Below are 18,799 nucleotides of genomic sequence, written 5' to 3' on the forward strand. Positions count from 1 at the left end.
AGATCTCAGGTAGTATGCAAAATATTACTAAGTACCAGTTCATAAGCAAAATAAAATAAAAAGCAACAAACAAAAAATGGTAAGGATAAAAAATGAAAGTCAAAAACCAAAAAGAATTTGGTTTATGACTATATGCAGATGTTCTACAAGCAAATTATAAAATTCAGACTTTAACAATATTTTAGGGGAAAATATCAACATTTGGAACCAAAAAACAAGAATAGACTGCAGAATGTATGTGGAATTTGCAGAGAAATAACATTTCTTATTTATCAATGTAGCAAGAATAAATGTAATTTCCACTCTCCATCAGGTAAACATTACTTTAACTTACACAAAGGTTTGTAGAAAAAATGAAAGTCTCAGACATTAAAGTCTGTGTCACATTCACAGTTAACTGCATATAAATTTCTTAGTCCATATAGCACTTCCTCATGTTTAGTAATATACTAGCAAAGTTCATGTCTCTATCTTCAGAGCCTCATGTTAATCATCTAATGCTTAATAACCACAAGGCCTATGGTATTAACAGGTGCTATGCAGTTTCCTAAATGTTACTTGGGCACAATCAACATTTTAAGGAAGGTACGAATCCTTAAGAGCAATAAAGCAAACATTAATCAAATATATACATTTTTGCTTCCAGAAATTTTATTTACTGTAACTACAGGGCTAAATTTCACCCATTTAACTACTGCTTCATGGATACACATATTCGACCAACATTAACTGAACATGTTCAGGTCCCTAGTTAAATCTCAAAAATATATGAATACAAAGTCTGTCCAGAAAAAAGACCAGCCATTGTTAATATAACAAGAAAGGTTTGAGTGACATCGACGTAACCTGGCAGCCAAGGAGAGTGGACTGCAATGCTGCATGTGCAAACAATGATGGCTTCATTGTACTAGCCAGTGGGGGCAATAAATGCCATTGAGTGAGTATGTGTTCTGTGTGGCCATTGCATTCAAAATGACTGAGTGAGTACAGCAATGAACCTGCATCAAATTTTGGGTTAAGCTTGAACATTCCTCTGCATAAACTATTCAGATAATTCAGAAGGCTACAGCTATGGGCAACTGGTGATTGACACTTTCATCACCACAATGAGCCCACTCATGCTTGACTTCCTATGCAGAAATTTTTGGCAAAACATCAAATCACCCAAGTGATCTGGCCCCCTTACATCCCAGATTTGGTGCCCTGTGATTCTGGCTTTTCCCAAAACCAAAATCACCTTTGATGGGAAAAGATTTCAAATCATTGATAAGATTCTGGAAAATAAGATGGGGGAGCTGATGGTGACTAGAAAAACTCTGTGAGGTCCCAAGGTGCCTACTTTGAAGGGGACTGAGGCACCCTATGTACAGAAATACTGCACACTGCCCTAAGTACAGTGTTTCTTGTATCTTCTCCAATAAATGTCTCAATTTTACATATTACATGTCTGGATACCTTCTGGACAGACCTCATATGTTCATGTAACAAATAAATACCTAAGTATGTCCAATATGCCATTCCCTCACTTCCTTGTAGATTATACACAGCTGAAAGGAGAATTATTTTACTGAAAAAAAGATTTTAAAGAAATCATCCATAACTAGCTCAGAACGATAACTAGAAAATATCTAACATTAGGACAGATGTGAGCTAACATGAGGAAATCTAACTGGAAATCAAAAATGTAATACAGGTAAGGCAGAAGAGGTTATATCTGAAATGTCAGTAAATTTTCTAAACTAGACCATAGACTCCATATAGTTATTCAAAATTAGCATCTAGTGATGCAATTCTGAGCAGCAAGAAGATACCCAACTTCGAAAAAGCAGCTATTAATTAAACTAAAAACCTTAAGGAATACTTTACTATGCGTGACATCTATTTCCTCTGTTAACTCCTCTGGAAGTTAACTTCCAGTTTTAAACCTCACCAAACATTTCCAATTACTAGCTGTTTGTTTTGAATTCACAATCCCTTATCATAAACTACAGGTTATATTAAAAATACAATGATATGTATCTTTACAACCTGCTTTTGAAATAGAAAATATTGCATTCAAATTGCAACCTTATAGGAAATCAAAGTAATATAAATTAACTAACACAAACATAACAATCAAAACCAGCAAATTCATAAACTTTTTGAAAGTAAGTAATCTGCACAAAAAAGTTTTATCCTATAATATGTAATACTTAAGTGTTTTTTGTGTGGTTTCTTGTAAACATTTGATACATATTATTTTTCATAACAATAAAAAATAGTACAAAATGTGACTTCAAATAATTAGTAAATGATAACTCACTATTTCTCCTAGGAATTTTTCTATTATTCTACACACCAGATGAGAATAAATATAGAATTAAAAATGCTTTCAGGTGAGATAGTTACATGCTAAAGTATTAATAATATTCTTTCTGGTGGTAGCAGTTAAATGGATAACATTTTAAGTATATTTTACCATCTTAAAATTAGTATCCCACTGATACTAATTAGTCCAAAAATATGACATGTTTAAATTTCTTTAGTAATTATACTTCAAATGAGTCCAATATTTGTCTTATCCCCTCAATTTGAATTAAATAACAATTAACCTTTCCTTTTCCCAAAGTTCAGTCAACAATCAATTCATTTTCCCTGAACTCTAGAGTGAACACAATTTTAATATTAAAAATTTCTACTGCCCGAAGTAACTGGATAGATGAGTGATAGAAAGAAAATAGATAAAATATTTTAAAAATCAATCTAAAATGAACAAAGGAAGAGGGAAGGCATTAAATATATGGATATTATTGGGAAGGACCGCAGTCTTTATGAGGAACAACCACTTATAACCAATAAAGCCAACTTCCTCTCGAATTACAATCCCGGGCTAAGTAAGGATCCAAGCTGATCAGGCAGGCAGAGTGATGACAGATACAGAGATCACACAGTCAAATGCTGACACCAGAAGCTTAGGAAAAGGTACTGCAAGTCCTGTATCTAAAACTAGAGTGAGTTCTGTAAGGAGCACAAAAGTTATTCACTACAGGATTTAAGAAATTAATTTTATTCACATAATTAGAATTGTTCAACTAAAAGAAGCTATTTCTTCATGCTGGATAGGAATGCATTCCCTTTGATCAAAAGCTACTTCAAAATGTCATCGATCAAAATATAATTACAAAGTTGATATGCAAAGTAACTTATAAATGTCATCTTAGACAAACATGTAATGTGTTCATTTTTCAATTACGTTAAATACCAGGAGATGATTTCACAAAGGAGTTATCTAAACCATTAGTTTATTTTAATGGAGATGTCAAGAATAAACATACATAATCATAAACTATTAGAGTAAAATGTAGCATTAGAGATTAACTGATGTAGCATCAACCAAGTGCACAAAGTTCCTCAACCTTTAAGCCACAGGTGGCAAACACAGGCCCGCGGGCCAAATCCGGCCCTCCACCTTCTTTTACCTGGCCCAGCACCTTGTTTCTACCTGGTGGCAGCACTGGGCTCTCGCTTAACTGTTAAGGAATAGTTACATTTACACAGTCCTAAAATTACATTTGGCCCTTTGAAGGCAACCTCAAACCTGATGTGGCCCCTGGTGAAAATGAGTTTGACACCCCTTTATAAAAGGCGTTAAGCCTTTTTTATATTATTTCTCAATCACAATCTTTAGTCACTTTGGGAGCTAGAGTTTCTAAGAGTATGATAATATCTTCTCATATTTATATCCAATTATATACTTAAAGGTTATCTACATATAAAACGTAGTTTTTTATGTAAACATACATATAAGCAAATGCAGTAAGCAAAAAATACAGAAAATAATTTTTTAATTAGAAACATTTATTGTTTTTATTTTTTAACTTGTAAAAGTAATACATGATATAGACATACAAAAGAAAAAAGTCAATTCCTCCACAATAACCACAACTGTTAACCCTTTGGGTACCTTTTTCTTTTTCAAGGCTAAGGTGCTTTATTTGGGTCTCTGATTAAAGATGTAGGTGCGAGTTGGGGGAACTGAGGACATGTTGGTCAAAGGGTACAAACTTAGAAGATGATTAGCCCTGGCTGGTGTGGTTCAGTGGATTGAGGCTGGCCTGTGAACCAAAGCATTGCCTGTTCAATCCCCTGTCAGGGCACATGCCTGGGCTGTGGGCCAGTCCCCAGCAAGGGGCATGCGAAAGGCAACCACAATTGATGTTTTTCTCCCTCCCTTCCCCTTTCTCTAAAAATAAATTTTAAAAATCTTTAAAAAAAGATGATTAAGTTATTTTCTACATTTGTGTAGAAAATGTAGTTATTTTGTAGAAAATAATCTTTGTGTGATGTGTGTTTTACATCACACAAAGAGAATTATGTAAACATCTTGTTCATCCTCCAATCATTCTTCTATACATATATTTAACAGACAACCCTCATACTACATAAATGTTTTTGTCTTAAAATTATATTAACATAATAAGATGAGTATCTTCTTACACATGATTTTTAAAGACTTTCTAGCATTGTATGATCAATTCTATTTAAACAACTCTATTTAAACATGTACTTGTGGTTAGAGGTTACTATTGCTTGCATTGTTTGGTTACTACGGATACAGCTGCAAGAAACTTCCACACGCACAGTCTCTTTAGGCATCACTGAGCATAACTGATATTTCTTTAACATAAAATGTTAGGAAAGAAACTACTGAACCAAAGTAAAGAAAAACATTTTAAACATAACAATGCTACATATTTCTTTTAAGCCTTAATTAATTAGAGAACACAGGGAATAGACATCTGGAAATAACACAACAGTATGCTTATTAAGAAAATTTGCCCTTTCAAAGTCTTTCTACTATTTAGAGTTTTCCATCATTTGGTTTTTTTAATCAATTTCATTAAGGTATAATTTACATATAACAAAAGGCATACTTTTATTTTATTATTTTTTATAGAAATGATCCTTTTGGGGCAGTTTTTTGGGGGTTTTTTTGTTTGTTTGTTAAAGATTTTATTTATTACTTTTAGAGAGGGAAGGAAGGGAGAAAGGGAAAGAGAGAGAAACATCAATGTGCGGTTGCTGGGGGTCATGGCCTGCAACCCAGGCATGTGCCCTGACTGGGTGGGAATCGAACCTGCGATGCTTTAAGGTTCGCAGCCCATGCTCAATCCACTGAACTACGCCAGCCAGGACAAAAAGGCATACTTTTAAAGTGTAGAGTTCAGTCATTTTCTTTTAAGGATATTAAAAAGAGAAAAACTTAATCTTTATATTAACCAGAATTTAGCATTTCTAATCTCTGCATTCCGTTCTGTAAATCTGAGTTTCCTTCTGGCATTCTTTTCTTCCAGGGCAAAGAAAATCCTTTAGTATTTGCTGCACTTCACCACAGCTTGCAACAAAACCTCTTAGCCCTAATATTTGCATTTCACCCTAATATTTGAAGAACATTTTTATTGCATATAAAATTCTGATTTAAAATTTTGTCACATTTTAAAGCTATCATTTCATTGTTCCTAGTTTTCACTATTTGTCACGTGAGATCAGCCTTGGTTTGTATTTCTCCCTTATGTAACTTCTTTACTCCCTTGCTGCTTTCAAGACTTTCTCAGAGGAGAGCAATGGAAACAGGCAGGACAACTGGAACTGAACAGCAATAAATACATAAATAAATAAATAAGATAGAATGCAAAACCAAAAAAGATTTTCTCATTTAAATGTTCAACAGTTTAAATATGATGCATCCAGGCCTGATTTTCTTTGTGTTTACAGTTAGATGCTTTTTCTTCTGATATGTAAGTTGATGTTTTACATCAAGCTTGGAAAATTTTAGGTCATCTTTTATTTAAGTATTTTTATGCCTTATTCTCATTCTTTTCTCCTTTGAGACTCTAGTTACATGTATGTTACCCTATTTTTAGGACTTTAAGATATGCTGGACCATAAGACGCACCAAGGTCTTAGAGGAGAAAAATAGAAAAAAAATTTTTGAAGCAAAAAATGTGGGAAACTATTTAATAACCTGTGACCCCACTCCATCACCAATCCCCCCCATAGTGAGCCAGGTAAGCTACATTCAGACTATAAGACACACCCCCATTTTCCTCCCAAATTTTTTTTGGGGGAAGTGTGTCTTACAGTCTGAAAAATACAGTACTTCATTTTCTCCTATTTTGTCTTTACAACAGATTATTTTTATTAATCTCATAAAATTCACTGATATTTTGGTTATATGCAATCTGTTGAGAAGTATACACTTTCACTGTAGTTACTGTACTTTTCAGTACTAGAATTTCTATTTCCTTTTTGTTTCCATTAGTCTGCCCTGATTCCCTATTTCTTCACTTATCGATGTCATTTTTTTCTATAAGTCCTTGATCATATTCAAATAGCCTCCTTAATATTTTTATTTGCTAAATCTAACACCTGAGCCATATCAGTGTAGGTTTCCATTTATTGCTTTTTGTCTTAATTGTTGGTCATATTTTCACATTTCTATACCATATCTAGAACATTTTAATTATATACAAAACAATATAGTTGAGAGATTATAAAGCAAACAGACAACTGTCTTCCTCTGAAGGGTATTAATGTTTGTTCTAGCACATAGTTTAATTTTCTTTTGTAAAAAGGGAAGGAAGCATTTAATTAAAAGTTATACAGGTTTAGAAAAACGATGGAATTCTATTGTTAAATCTCACTCCCTTTAGAAACGAAGAGGCACCCACAAACACACAGTCCCGCTGTCCTCACTGTGCCGGGTCAGGCCAGCCTCAGAGCACACCAGTCAGAAGTACTGCCCTCCCGAAGGAAAAGCAGGAGTCTGCAGCTCACTTCTCCAAGACCCTCCCAGCCATCCCAGTAATCCCTGCTTGGCTGGCCGGTCTCCGGCAGTTCCCAGCACCGTCAGCTGTGTCACCACGATCTCCAGTTCTTGAGCCAAAACCGCACGGCACCTCCTCAGGACCAGCCGGCAAGAGTCCTTTTACCCCTTTTCTTCTCGAATGGCCCCTCATTGCCCCCCATTGTCCCCATCCCACATGGCAGCCTGCCATTTTGTGTCACACAGTTTAAGTTTTTGATCACCTTGAATTCCAAAGCTTAATTTTATGTTTTGTTATGGTAGATCCATGGAAATCTCTAAATATTTCTCAAGGCTAACTTGCCACGATTCAAACTCTAAACTCTAGTTCTTCTAGGAATTTGGTATAAGCTTCATTTTTGGTTTTACAGGGTGGACACAGGATGCTGAATGTTAATATGGTGTTACCAGGGCGTTAAAGAGGTCTCTCCATCCAGGCGTGGCTGGAACTTCAATGTCTTCCATCACTGCTTGACCTCTAGACTCTCTGGTGCCCTCTCACTCCTACAGAATCTTTCCTCTCTGACAGGTCTCAGGTAGTCATGCATATGTAGCCCAGCCATCAACTAAGGACTCATAGTAAACTCCTTCACAAACTGGACCACTGCTCTCGGAAGGACTCCCTTAGCTGGTGCCCTTTCCAACAGATTCTAATTGCTTCCACAGCTTGCCTTTTCAGTTCTTGCAGGAGTGACATGATCTTCTTAATCTTCATCTTCATGAAGCTTAGATTGGAAAATTCCCAAGACACAAAGTCATAGTGATGATGGAGCTCAACTTATACATTTTCCTTGTCACTTGCCTTCTGTGACTTGTGCTGTTTTCCACTGTCCAATATTATATATATATACACACACACAAACATTACACCCACCCACCCACACACACACACACACACATATATATATATATGATACAATGGATATATATATATATATATATATATATATATATATATATATATAGTTTCAGAGTTTTTTTTTAATGGGGAGAAGACTAGTCTGACACCAGGTACTCTATCACAGCCAGAAATCTTCCTGTTATGGTTTACTTAGATTTTTCACTAAAATTAACCTGTATAGTATCACATCTATACTTCCTCTTGATCTTTTCATTAATATTTTAATTTTTAAAATAGTTACCACACCATTTATTCACTTTTAAATAGCTCTAGAATTTTGAGCTCTGATAAGGTTTTGAAATCACCAACCAACATTAAATTATAGTTTTATCAGTTTACTTTTACCTCTAATTTTAGAAGCTTGGTAACTTCGCCCTGGTTCCATAAGCTTTAATTTTGTTCCAGGTCCAGAATTCTAAAAAATAAAATCCAAAGATATAAAGTTATAATCTAAGTGACTCAAAAAAGTTTAAAAATGCAGTATTTTAAGTATTGTTTGAAAAATACAAAAAAAAGTAATCTCTCTTGAATTAAGTCCTATATATTTAAAAATTTTAAACATTAATGGCAAAAAATGGTAATTATTAACTTTAAACTAAATCCCACAGGCAAGTATTACCTAATATGGGTAAGCATTTGAATCATTTATTTCACAGCATTATTTCCTGAATCAAGAATACTCACTGCACATTTTGAATGATAATTATTCAGATCTTTACTTTGCGAGAGGTTTCTCCTCTGTTCAAATTGTTTCACAACTTAATTCATCCTTATGTCCATAAAAGATGAGGCAGTTATGAGTTAGGAAGTAAAATATGAAGAGACTACTGTCATTCCTAAAACTGTTAGCTCATTTTCCACCCACAGAAACTCCTTGTTTTATTAAACATATATTGTAATTAAGAACCCTTGTTAGTTTGGTGGCATACCATGCCCTATATTTTCTGAACAATAGACTTAAATTTAAAATTCAACCTGAAAAGTCATCTCATCCCTCACTGTATACGATTATGCCAACACAAACACCATGTGTTTAATTATGTGCAGATACACAAATTTTTCTTTCACTGAGCAGCAATATTTTTTTATTAATAGAAAATAGCAGATAATAAACTGGAATGTATAGACTGGTGCTCATGAAATGCCTGGGTTTAAAAAAGAGTGAAAAATTAGTATCTATTCTTGGATGCCAAATGCATTATAAAATTTTTAAATACACCTCTTACTTAAAGCAGTGTAAAATCGACATGGAAGTTAAAACAGAATACAGAGTTCCTGCACACCCTGCACCCCGTTCCCCTCGCTCACATCACGCATCACTGTGCACTTTTGTCACCAGTAATGAAATGATATTGGGACATTATTAACAGAAGTCCATATTTTATTCTAATTTCATTAATGCTTTCCAATATCCTTTTTTCTGTTCCAGGATCCCACGAATACTGGCCAGGTAATATTTCAAAGGAGGTCCATAAATTTGGGTTTGCCTGATGTTTTCTCAAGGTTCGACTGTAGTTAGGGTTTGGGGGAGGAACGCCCCAGAGGAGAGGTGCCAGTATCATTCGCACATCACATCAAGGGCCCGTGCTATTGACAGGACTAAACACTGATGATACTAACTTTGACCACCTTCCTGCAGCACTATTTGCCAGGTTTCCCCATGGTATAGTTACTTTTTTCCCCATTTCCACCTCACTTTGGAAGCAAGTCAGTAAGTGTAGCCACATTTAACAGTTTAAGGATTAAGCTCCACCTCCTAGAGGGAATGATTATCTACAGATGTCACTGGAATCCTCTGAGGAGATTCTTTTCATCTCCCTTTTATTCTTTCATCTCCCATTTATTCAGATCATTATGAACACTTATTTTATACCATGAGTTATAATTCAATACTATATTATTTATTTTCTTGCTCAAATTGTTCCAAATTTGACCGTGGCAACTCTTAAAGGCTGATCCCTATCTGACTCCATTTGTTTACATTTGATGGCTATCAGCTTTTAGAGCTCACATTCCCACTTCCCTTTGTGCCCCACTTCTGGGCAAGCTGATAAGGTCTGGGTGCACCCTCCTTCAGCACAGGTAGAAGATTTAAACCTCACAAGCCTCTCTTTGCACTGGAGAACTCTCACCCTGGCCTCAGATCCTGACCGCAATAAAACCCCCAAGCCAGTCTCCTTCCCTTGGTCTCTCAGCCATTTCAAACCTGCATCATAGGCATGTGCTGTTTTCCCCGAGAACCCAAATATCTAAGTAAAAACTGTACTCTTACCCTCTTAGTGTGTCTATGGCCTCATCAGGCTCAACACCCAAAACAAATTTGGTTGGTAGTCCATCTAACTCTGTAGTTGCCCAAAACAAACCCTTCACATACCCCAATTTTTTGTTTTTCTTTTTTCTCTTTTCCTCCCAATCCCCTCTCCTTCTTTCTTCTTTTTCTTACAAGTCGAACATTTCCCAACTTCCTATCATAACTAGATGTTCTAAATGTTCCAGACTCACCTTGTGTTTTCCTGCCCAGCCTACAATCAGCCGCTCCTGCAAATAGCCCTATTTCATTTTATTAAAGACTGTCATTAGAAACCAATACCTGATCATAGGATTTACTCATTGCTGTTGGAGTGTAATTACTTCTACATCTTCTCAGAAGACACACCTAAGAATATATATTTATATATATTTTAGAATATCTCCTGAATTAGAGCCCCGTGGCCCCAAAATGATAAAATACAATTTATTAAACATACATGTTAACAAATAAAAAATGTTTATTTTGAATATGGGGCTCTAAATCAGAATGTTGGTCATTTGTCAAACTTAAATAAATTACAGATTTTTCTAAAAGATTTAAATACATTTCAAAGTTGCTACACTGTTTATTATCTATCAAAATAATCTGAAAACAGATTTTTGTCATCTCACAGTTTATTTTCAGTCTTTTATATACAAACTGAATAGCATTTAAAATTTTAAAATTCTAATCTTTCTTCATGCAAGATATTTGAGAGGTCTACATGTTTACAGAAAGGCATAATAAAGTCGATGTTCATTAAAATAAGGCTTTTAAGGAAGCAACGCTGAGGAAGCCAGACAGAGAACACAATATACTTTGCATTGTTGTAGTTCATATCATAAAAGTTATGTTAAAAGTGAGTGAATTCTCAGAGCATAACTACATCAAAACAGAGACATAATAAAAAATAAACATAAAAATTGGTATCTTTCATTTTGGATCATACATAAAGTATTTTTCAAATACTTTAATATATTTTCACTTGCATTTCAATACCTTTCCACAGTAAATTTATTCCACAGGTTTATGACGCACTAATAGATTCAAGTTAAGAGGCTAATCCATGGCTGCATACCCACGGTATACCTGATAAAAATGACTCAACAGAAAAAAAAATAGGACTGGGTTTGTTCAGCTTATTAAATGGTAGTCTCAGCGTGTTCTCCAAAGACAGACCTGATATGCCTGAGGCTATATTCTCTGTCCTAGTGTGGAGAATATGCTAATTGATCCTAGGCTTAGACTGGTATACGGAATATCTAACAGTCACTTTGGCCACTCAGAACCCTGGATTTAGTGACTTGTGAGTCTTCCATCTTTCCTTGTGTATGCTACAATCCTTTCTCGTAACTAGGATTCTAAGAATATTCCATAGGCTCCATCAATAACATGTACCCATTACAGAAAGTCAACAAAAAATCTGGTGATGTGAGGAACTATGCTCAATACGGAATTCACCCTGAGAATGGCAGTGGCTACATCTACTCTCCACCAACAGCCATAAAACGGATCTAGAAGAGCACCCAAGTGCCTAGTCTTAGCATTAGTTCACTAGTCCATAGTGAAACCTATGGTGGCAGAAATGGCATCTCCACTCAAATCTGACACTCTAGAATTATAGTGAATCTAGCATCTTGAATAGCAGAATCGATAGAAGATATTTATAAATCCTAACAATACCTTTTTAGATAATAAACTCTTAAATTTTCCTCACTAGGATTATCCAAATGGATTTTTTAGGATAAAAATGGAAGATATTAATAATGGCCCTGTGATAACAGGTATAAATTACAACGGTCTAGGACAAGTGAGGATGTTGAGTGACAACCAATGATGTAGAAGAGGCCAGGAAGATAACCAATCCAACAGAACAAAGAAATACACAGGGTTCTGTCCCTGAGAGGGAGAAAGAGCATGAGGTCACATGTGAGTGATGTGATTCACCTTTGAAGCTAAAAATCCAAATGGGGCTAGCTGGAAGCAAAGAGCACATAAAGCCAGATAGTTCAGGAAGACAATGCTTGCTCTTAGCTTTTTATGGAATCACATAGAAAAACTGATATCCCCTTAAAGAAACCTTTGTATTTTGGACTGTGTTGTGTAAACATAATATTCTTCAGGTGGAATATGAAAATTGACTAAAGGAGGTGTATCTATGTAGATACATGTTAGGTGGTTTCTAAATTGCCCATGATTGTATTTGCAGTGTAGGGAAATCAGAAGCCATACAATGTCTCAACAGCGTACATGAAATCTGAAGCACTGAACCAGGACAAGAATGAGAGTCAGGACAATGAGGCCACAGATGTTAAGGATCTCACAGCAGAGAGGTCTTGGATTTCACAAGGCATGTTAAGTTCAGTCAAAAGAATTACTGAGAACCATGTACCTTAACACTAGGAATATGGCCAAACCAGTCACACATCACTAGAAAGAAAGTGAAGGCTGAAAGGAAGGCATGTAGACTTCAGGTCATATGGATACATAAGTGCCCCCTGTATTAGGATTCATCTTAGAAAGAATGTGGAGAAGAGGATGCCACCTGAAGACAGAAAATAAACACCGATAGCTAAATGGTCAGGTATTGTAGCATGCCGTGTTACAGTCGGAGACTGCTGTAACCCAGAAAGATCTGAACAGTCTTTAATAACAGGCTGTGTTTTCTTTTGCCTTCAGCAGAGGTAGTGGTTCAAGGACAAAATAAGTTGCAGATAATAAAAGCAAAATTCTTTGAACATCTGAATGGCAGTGTGTAAAATTCAACCCTGCCTCATATAAACAGAGATGTTAATTTTTTAAACGTTTTCATTTTAGATAAATGTCAACTATAAGGCAAGTTATCTGTCTGTTTAATAGGTGAGAAAACAGACTTATGGGTAAAACGACCTGAAGGGTCACATAGCTACCTTCCAAGTCCTTAGCCCCTTTAACTAGACCAGTGAGGAGCAATTTGAAACAAAAAGACTGTATGTGCCCTAAATGTGTTCTCAGTATGGCCTTTGATCTAGCCACAGAAGTTCCCCTCGTGTTAGAGACAGGAGGACTGAGTGGCAGACCCAGGGCTGGACAGGTTGCAGATGCGGAAATCAACCATCCGGAGGCGGGGGGCAGGCACTGGCCAGCATGGATGCCTGGGAGGCCCTGATATTCTTGAATTGAGAAACTCAGTCCAAGGGGTCTGTCGGAGATGTCAAAGTATACATGGTCATTGGGAATGCATGGCCAGGTCACTGATGGAATCCTTCTTGGAGAAAGACAACAGGAAAATAAACATGAGACCAGGAGGAGAAGGAGAGTAGGATGTGCGGCAAAAGTTTCAGCTGGCCACATGGCAAGAAGCAGGAACAAACTGAATCTAGTGTGCAGGAAGCCAAGATGTAGAGTCATGGCTCTTATTGGCAGGCTGGGGAGCAGGTTAGATAAAAAGGAGATAAGAGATGAATCGCTGAAGGTGTGACCTAAAATGCCATAAAAATGTAAATTACTATTAAATTCATTTTATGCAATATTACTAATAATGGAATTCAAACATTCAAGAGTACAAAATTAAAATTCAAGCACAAAGACTCACAAGTGATGTTTTCCATTTTAGTTAGCTAAAGCTTACATTCGATAAAAGACCAAATACACTTGCATAAAGCATGTCTTAATAAAATAAAATGGATAATATATTCAAAAGCACATCTTAGTAAAATAAAATGTATAAAATATTCAAAATTGATAAAATTATTTTTCTAAATGTTTCTAAATACATCTTTTTTACAACATGAAAAGTGGTGAAAACTTTTTAAATTTATCTCAGAAACAAAACCAGCATTTCTAATTTTCTTATAAAAAATAAAAGGTTAAAAATAATTTTGAGTATCTGATTTTTTACCTTCTTGGCTGCTTTGTCTCTTTCCAAGGAGGTCATCATTTTCTGCTTCAGTAAAGTTTGATGCTTCTCAAGTAACACCCTTATAGTTGGTTCATAAGATGCATAATGTAACTTCAACCTATGAAAAATAAAGGCCATCTTAAAGGGTAATTCAGTTAAATCAGTGATTTCCATTTAACATCTGAACATTTTATTTTTCTTTTGGCTTTTTTTGCATCAGAATAAAAAATGAATAACCATATAAAGGTCAACACAACAGAACCAAGAAGTGCAAGGAGTATTATATGGTACACAACTTCCCTGCAACCTTACGTGAGAGTTAAAAAGTCATATTTCTCTGTATTTAAATATGCACTCAAAAGATCACTGAAAGAAGAAAAAATTGAATCCTTTAGTCAATTTGGAAAAAATTTTTAAATAGACAAGGATTACAAACAAAAGATGATTAAACACAAAGTGTCATTCACATCAAAATAAACTAAAGGATGTTCTTGAAAGCAAGTTTGATTAATCTCATATTAAGAAGATAAGGTATAAAAATATTTTGATATCTCATAGAAGAAATATGTGACTACATATATTTCTTATGATATAAACACCTTTAAGAATCTGTTTTATTTCAAAATGTTTTTAATAGTTCTTTACTTTTTTATTGAAGTGTAATTTACATGGAATAAAATATATAGATCTTAAATGTCACAATTTAGAATTTTCATAAATGTGCATGCCCAGAGCCCTGGCTGGTGTAGCTCAGTGGGTTGAGTGTGGGCCGGTGAAGCAAAGGGTCACTGGTTCCATTCCCAGTCAGGGAACATGCCAGGGTTGTACAGCAGGCCCCCAACGGGGACATACGAGAGGCAACCACACATTGATGTTTCTCTCCCTCTTGTTTTCCTTCCCTTCTCCACTCTCTAAAAATAAATAAATAAAAGCTTTTTAAAAATATGCATGCCCAGATAGTCCACATTGTTACTAAAATATAGAGCATTTCTAGTCTCTCAGAAGACTGTTGAATTTCATATATTTGGAATCATAGAATATGTTCTCTTTTGACACTGACTTCTTTCATTCAGTATAATGTTTTTCAGATTCTTCCATATTGTTGTATATATCATTAATTCATTCATTTTTATTCTGAGTAGTATTTCCTTGTACATATAATCCAAAATATGTTAACGCAATATTCTGCTGATGAAGAACAGATTGTTTTGAGTTTGGGGCTATTATGAATAAAGTTGATATGAACATTCTTATACCAGTCACATAAGATATGTTTTGGTTATAGATCTTCATTTCTCTTAGAAAAAAATACATAGATGAATTCCTGGATTGCAATTTATAGTACAACTTGCCAACATTTTGTAATGGTTAGTCTACTGAAAGTTTCTCAATTCCATTATCAATTTTTTCAGTTTTATTATACTGTAAAACCAATATATAAGTTAGTTGATTTTCTTCTTTTGCTTGTCCCTTTGTTAGTTTATTTGTTACAGATCTTATTTTTATTATTTCATTGCTTTCTCTTTCTTTCTATTTAATTTGTTTTCTGGGGTTTGGGTGTTTTTTTTTTTTTTGAGCTTCTAAGGTACAAGATTAGATTGCTGGTTTAAAATTTTCTTCTTTTCTAATATAAGCATTTAAAGTTATCGATTTCACTTTAAGTACTGCTTTGGCTTCATTTGACAAATTTTAAAATGCTGCATTTTTAATCAGTCAATTCAAAATATTTTCTTCTGTCCTTCTTTTGACTCACAGGTTACTCAGAAATGTAACTTAGAAATTTCCAGGTAATTGGAAATTTTCCAAAGAGCTTTGTGTCATCAAATTTTAATTTAATTTTGCTTAATCAGAGAACATATTTTACAAACATGAATTCTTTTAAATTAGTAGACTTACTTTATGGCTCAGCATCAGACCTATTTTGGTGAACATTCCATGTACACTTACAAAATCCAAAGTAGAATTCAAGAAAGGTCAATTATGCTCAATTAATATGTCTTGTTCTATAGGCTTAGAGAATTTTTTGCCTATTTTTCTACTAATTGCTAAAAATGGAGTGTTAAAATCTCCAGTTGCAAATGTGGAACTATTTATTTTTTTCTATTTTATCAGGATTTGCTCCATATACTTTGGAACTCTTATACCTCTATTAGATTCATGCATTTGTCTTCCTGATGAACTGACTCTTTTCTAATTATTTATATGAAAATACCTCTTTTTCTCGGGTTCTTGGGATGCCCCTGAGGTTATTAGTTCTGTAGCCCCTCTCCTCAGGCCCTGTGGCCTCCTCCCCTGGAAAATGCTGCTTTAGAGATCTTCACCACAAGACGCAAGACCTCCTCCTGGAGTTACTGCTACTTCCTCTTCTCCTGACTGCCTAGCTAATGGTCTGACAAGGGAAGAAAGAGACTATATATCCAAACTGCTCCGACAAGTAATCAGCACACACTAACAGGAACCAGCAGAGTACCCCAAAGAGTGAACTTTGAGGTACTTGAGAAAAAGGGCTATATACTAAGACTGGATAAACAATAATTAATTGCCCTTGAACTGCTTCCTTAAAACACTGAATTTTACATGTTTTGGAGCAAGAACTCTAGTGAATGAGGTGAACTCACTCCTGGAGTGCCTCTTAGAAACCTAGGAAAAGGGCCAGTCAGCCCTGGGCAAGGTGGAGATGGCCGAGCTGCCTTGGCAGACAGGAGAGTACAGGACAGCAAGAACCTAAACTCACTCATCTTCGTATGTTAGATGCACAGTATAGACTTTGGCACATGGCATATGCTCAATAAATACTGAATAAAATTACCTGAAACCTTCTGCCATAACCAAGTTCCTAAAACACTAATTAAATAATTCTTTAATAAATGTGGGAGTTGGGGGGGACAAGGTAGGGAAGAACAATGGGGAAAAAGGCAGGACAACTGGGACAGAACAATAAATAAATTAAATAAATAAATAAATAAGCAAGCAAGCAAGCAAACAAATACGTCAACGAATATTAGCAGCTTACCCTTTAAGGTCATTAATTAATTTGTTTTTTTCTTGGACTATTCGCTTGTGATGCATTCGATGAAAATCTCGTTCTTTCTGAGTTTTAAGCAGATCTTCTCTAGCCTTGCTGAAAAATAACAGTGATAACTTTAAACATTACTGCTAATCCCTTTCTAAAAAATTGTTTAATCATCAGTTAAAATCCAGTATTGAGCAATTCAAAAGAAAATCAAAAAACAAAGATTCCATTATAATTCTCAGTGAAGGGTCCCAAACACCCTAATGTATATTAGGATAGGGGGGTGGTGAGTGAGCCAAAACCTACCTGTAATTTCAAAAATAGCATTCATTCACATTTTATTTAAGTAAAGGAAAATTAAAGATATGCTGCCAAAATAACTTATAATCCATCCACTTACAAAAAGAATTTGTTTACAAAATTGAAATACATATAAAATAGGATAATTCAAAGACAATTACAAGGAAAAGAGTTTACAAAATTTAATTCTGAACTTGCTTGAATACATAATTAAAAGAGAATGCACTGGGTTGTTTAGTTCTAATAATATAAGTTCTGAAAAACCAAGCTTTTATTCTGGTAATACAAATGAGAAATACACACCACCAGCAGATCATATTACTAAAATAGTTGGTAATTTGATAAGAAAGGTCTTCAAATTCAGTATTGAAATACTGAAGCATTTTTCAAGTAGATATATCTTCTACGAACTCCTGGTGTAAAGCAAGAATATTAATTTTAAGCCCAGACTGTATGTGAAAAATTAATGGAAATATTTCACTCATCCCATAGTATGTCAGTTTCAATATAAAAATGTAAAATGTGATTTAAAATGAAAAAGTAGTTATCCAACAGCCTTAGTTAAATGACAAAGTACTGAAACCCTCACATTCTGCAAACAGAGAGACTGAAGCAGAGTGCTGACATCTCTCACAAGATGATCATAATGGAGTGAATCTGCCTCTTCATATCCCAGTATTTCAAAATGCAGATTCACATAAAACAAATGCATGCAAAAAGATTTCTGCTCTAGGAGCTATGTCGGAGTAATCACGGAGGAGCAGTGACTGGCATGCAGCCAAACAGTGGGATGAGGTTAAGTGTTCAGGCTCCTGATAGAGCATATTATGATCAGTGAGAATTCTTGCTGCAAGATCAAGTCACATGGGGCATATGGTGACAGGGGCCTGTCTATTTTTCCAAGTTTCCTTCTTTTTTCCCCCATCCCTTCCCATTTTAGTGAGGATGACTGGTATTGCTCTTTCTTTTACCACCACTATTGTAGTGTTTATTACATGTAAATAAACAACATGTCACAATACTCATGGTCTACTCCCACCATCTAATCCTCCACTTCATTTCCATGCTAACATATTGAAGGTGCAGGAAAATACTCATTAAAATATTGTCTGGAAAAATCATCTGATGAATGTGCCAATTATCAGATGAACAAATAATTCATTCTTTCCATTTTTAACCCTCTTTGTGTGTGAATGAAGAGGGACTAATAAAGACCCCCTCTGCCACCACCATGTGGCTAGTGAGTAGTACATGAAGAGAAGGGGAGAATTTAAGTAGAGTGATTGGAAAAAGCAAATGTCTGAGTTGACATTTAGTTGTGAAAACACAAGAAAACCTGAATTCTCATTCATTTAGAAGAAAGCACGTAAATTGGTTTATATGCTGTCTGGCACATAGAAAATATTCAGTAAATGTTAATGCAATCATCATCCCATTACTACTGCTATTTAATATAGTAGAAAAGATATATTTAAGTTCTATAACAACTAAATTTATCTACCTAAAATAGGGGGCATGCCAATAGATAGATATCCTGTAATGGACCAAAAATATCAAAATTCATAATCATC

The 18,799-nt window shown here is 35.0% G+C and overlaps 1 protein-coding gene across 2 annotated transcripts in view; it reads right to left on the reverse strand.

The window, feature by feature from the left end:
• SPAG16 (sperm associated antigen 16) overlaps positions 1–18,799 on the reverse strand; it is a 734,031-nt gene that overhangs the window by 680,426 nt on the left and 34,806 nt on the right. For both annotated transcript variants that reach the window (XM_045853989.1, XM_045853998.1), the window contains exons 6-9: positions 16,929–17,036; positions 13,916–14,033; positions 10,336–10,401; positions 8,091–8,160 (exon numbers count right to left, since the gene is read on the reverse strand). In XM_045853989.1, coding sequence (XP_045709945.1) covers positions 8,091–8,160; positions 10,336–10,401; positions 13,916–14,033; positions 16,929–17,036 — 362 coding nt within the window. The remainder of the gene's footprint in view (positions 1–8,090; positions 8,161–10,335; positions 10,402–13,915; positions 14,034–16,928; positions 17,037–18,799) is intronic.

This window comes from Phyllostomus hastatus, unplaced genomic scaffold (assembly GCF_019186645.2).
Source record: "Phyllostomus hastatus isolate PE091 unplaced genomic scaffold, TTU_PhHast_1.1 phas_contig_137, whole genome shotgun sequence".
Taxonomy (NCBI): Eukaryota; Metazoa; Chordata; class Mammalia; order Chiroptera; family Phyllostomidae; genus Phyllostomus; species Phyllostomus hastatus.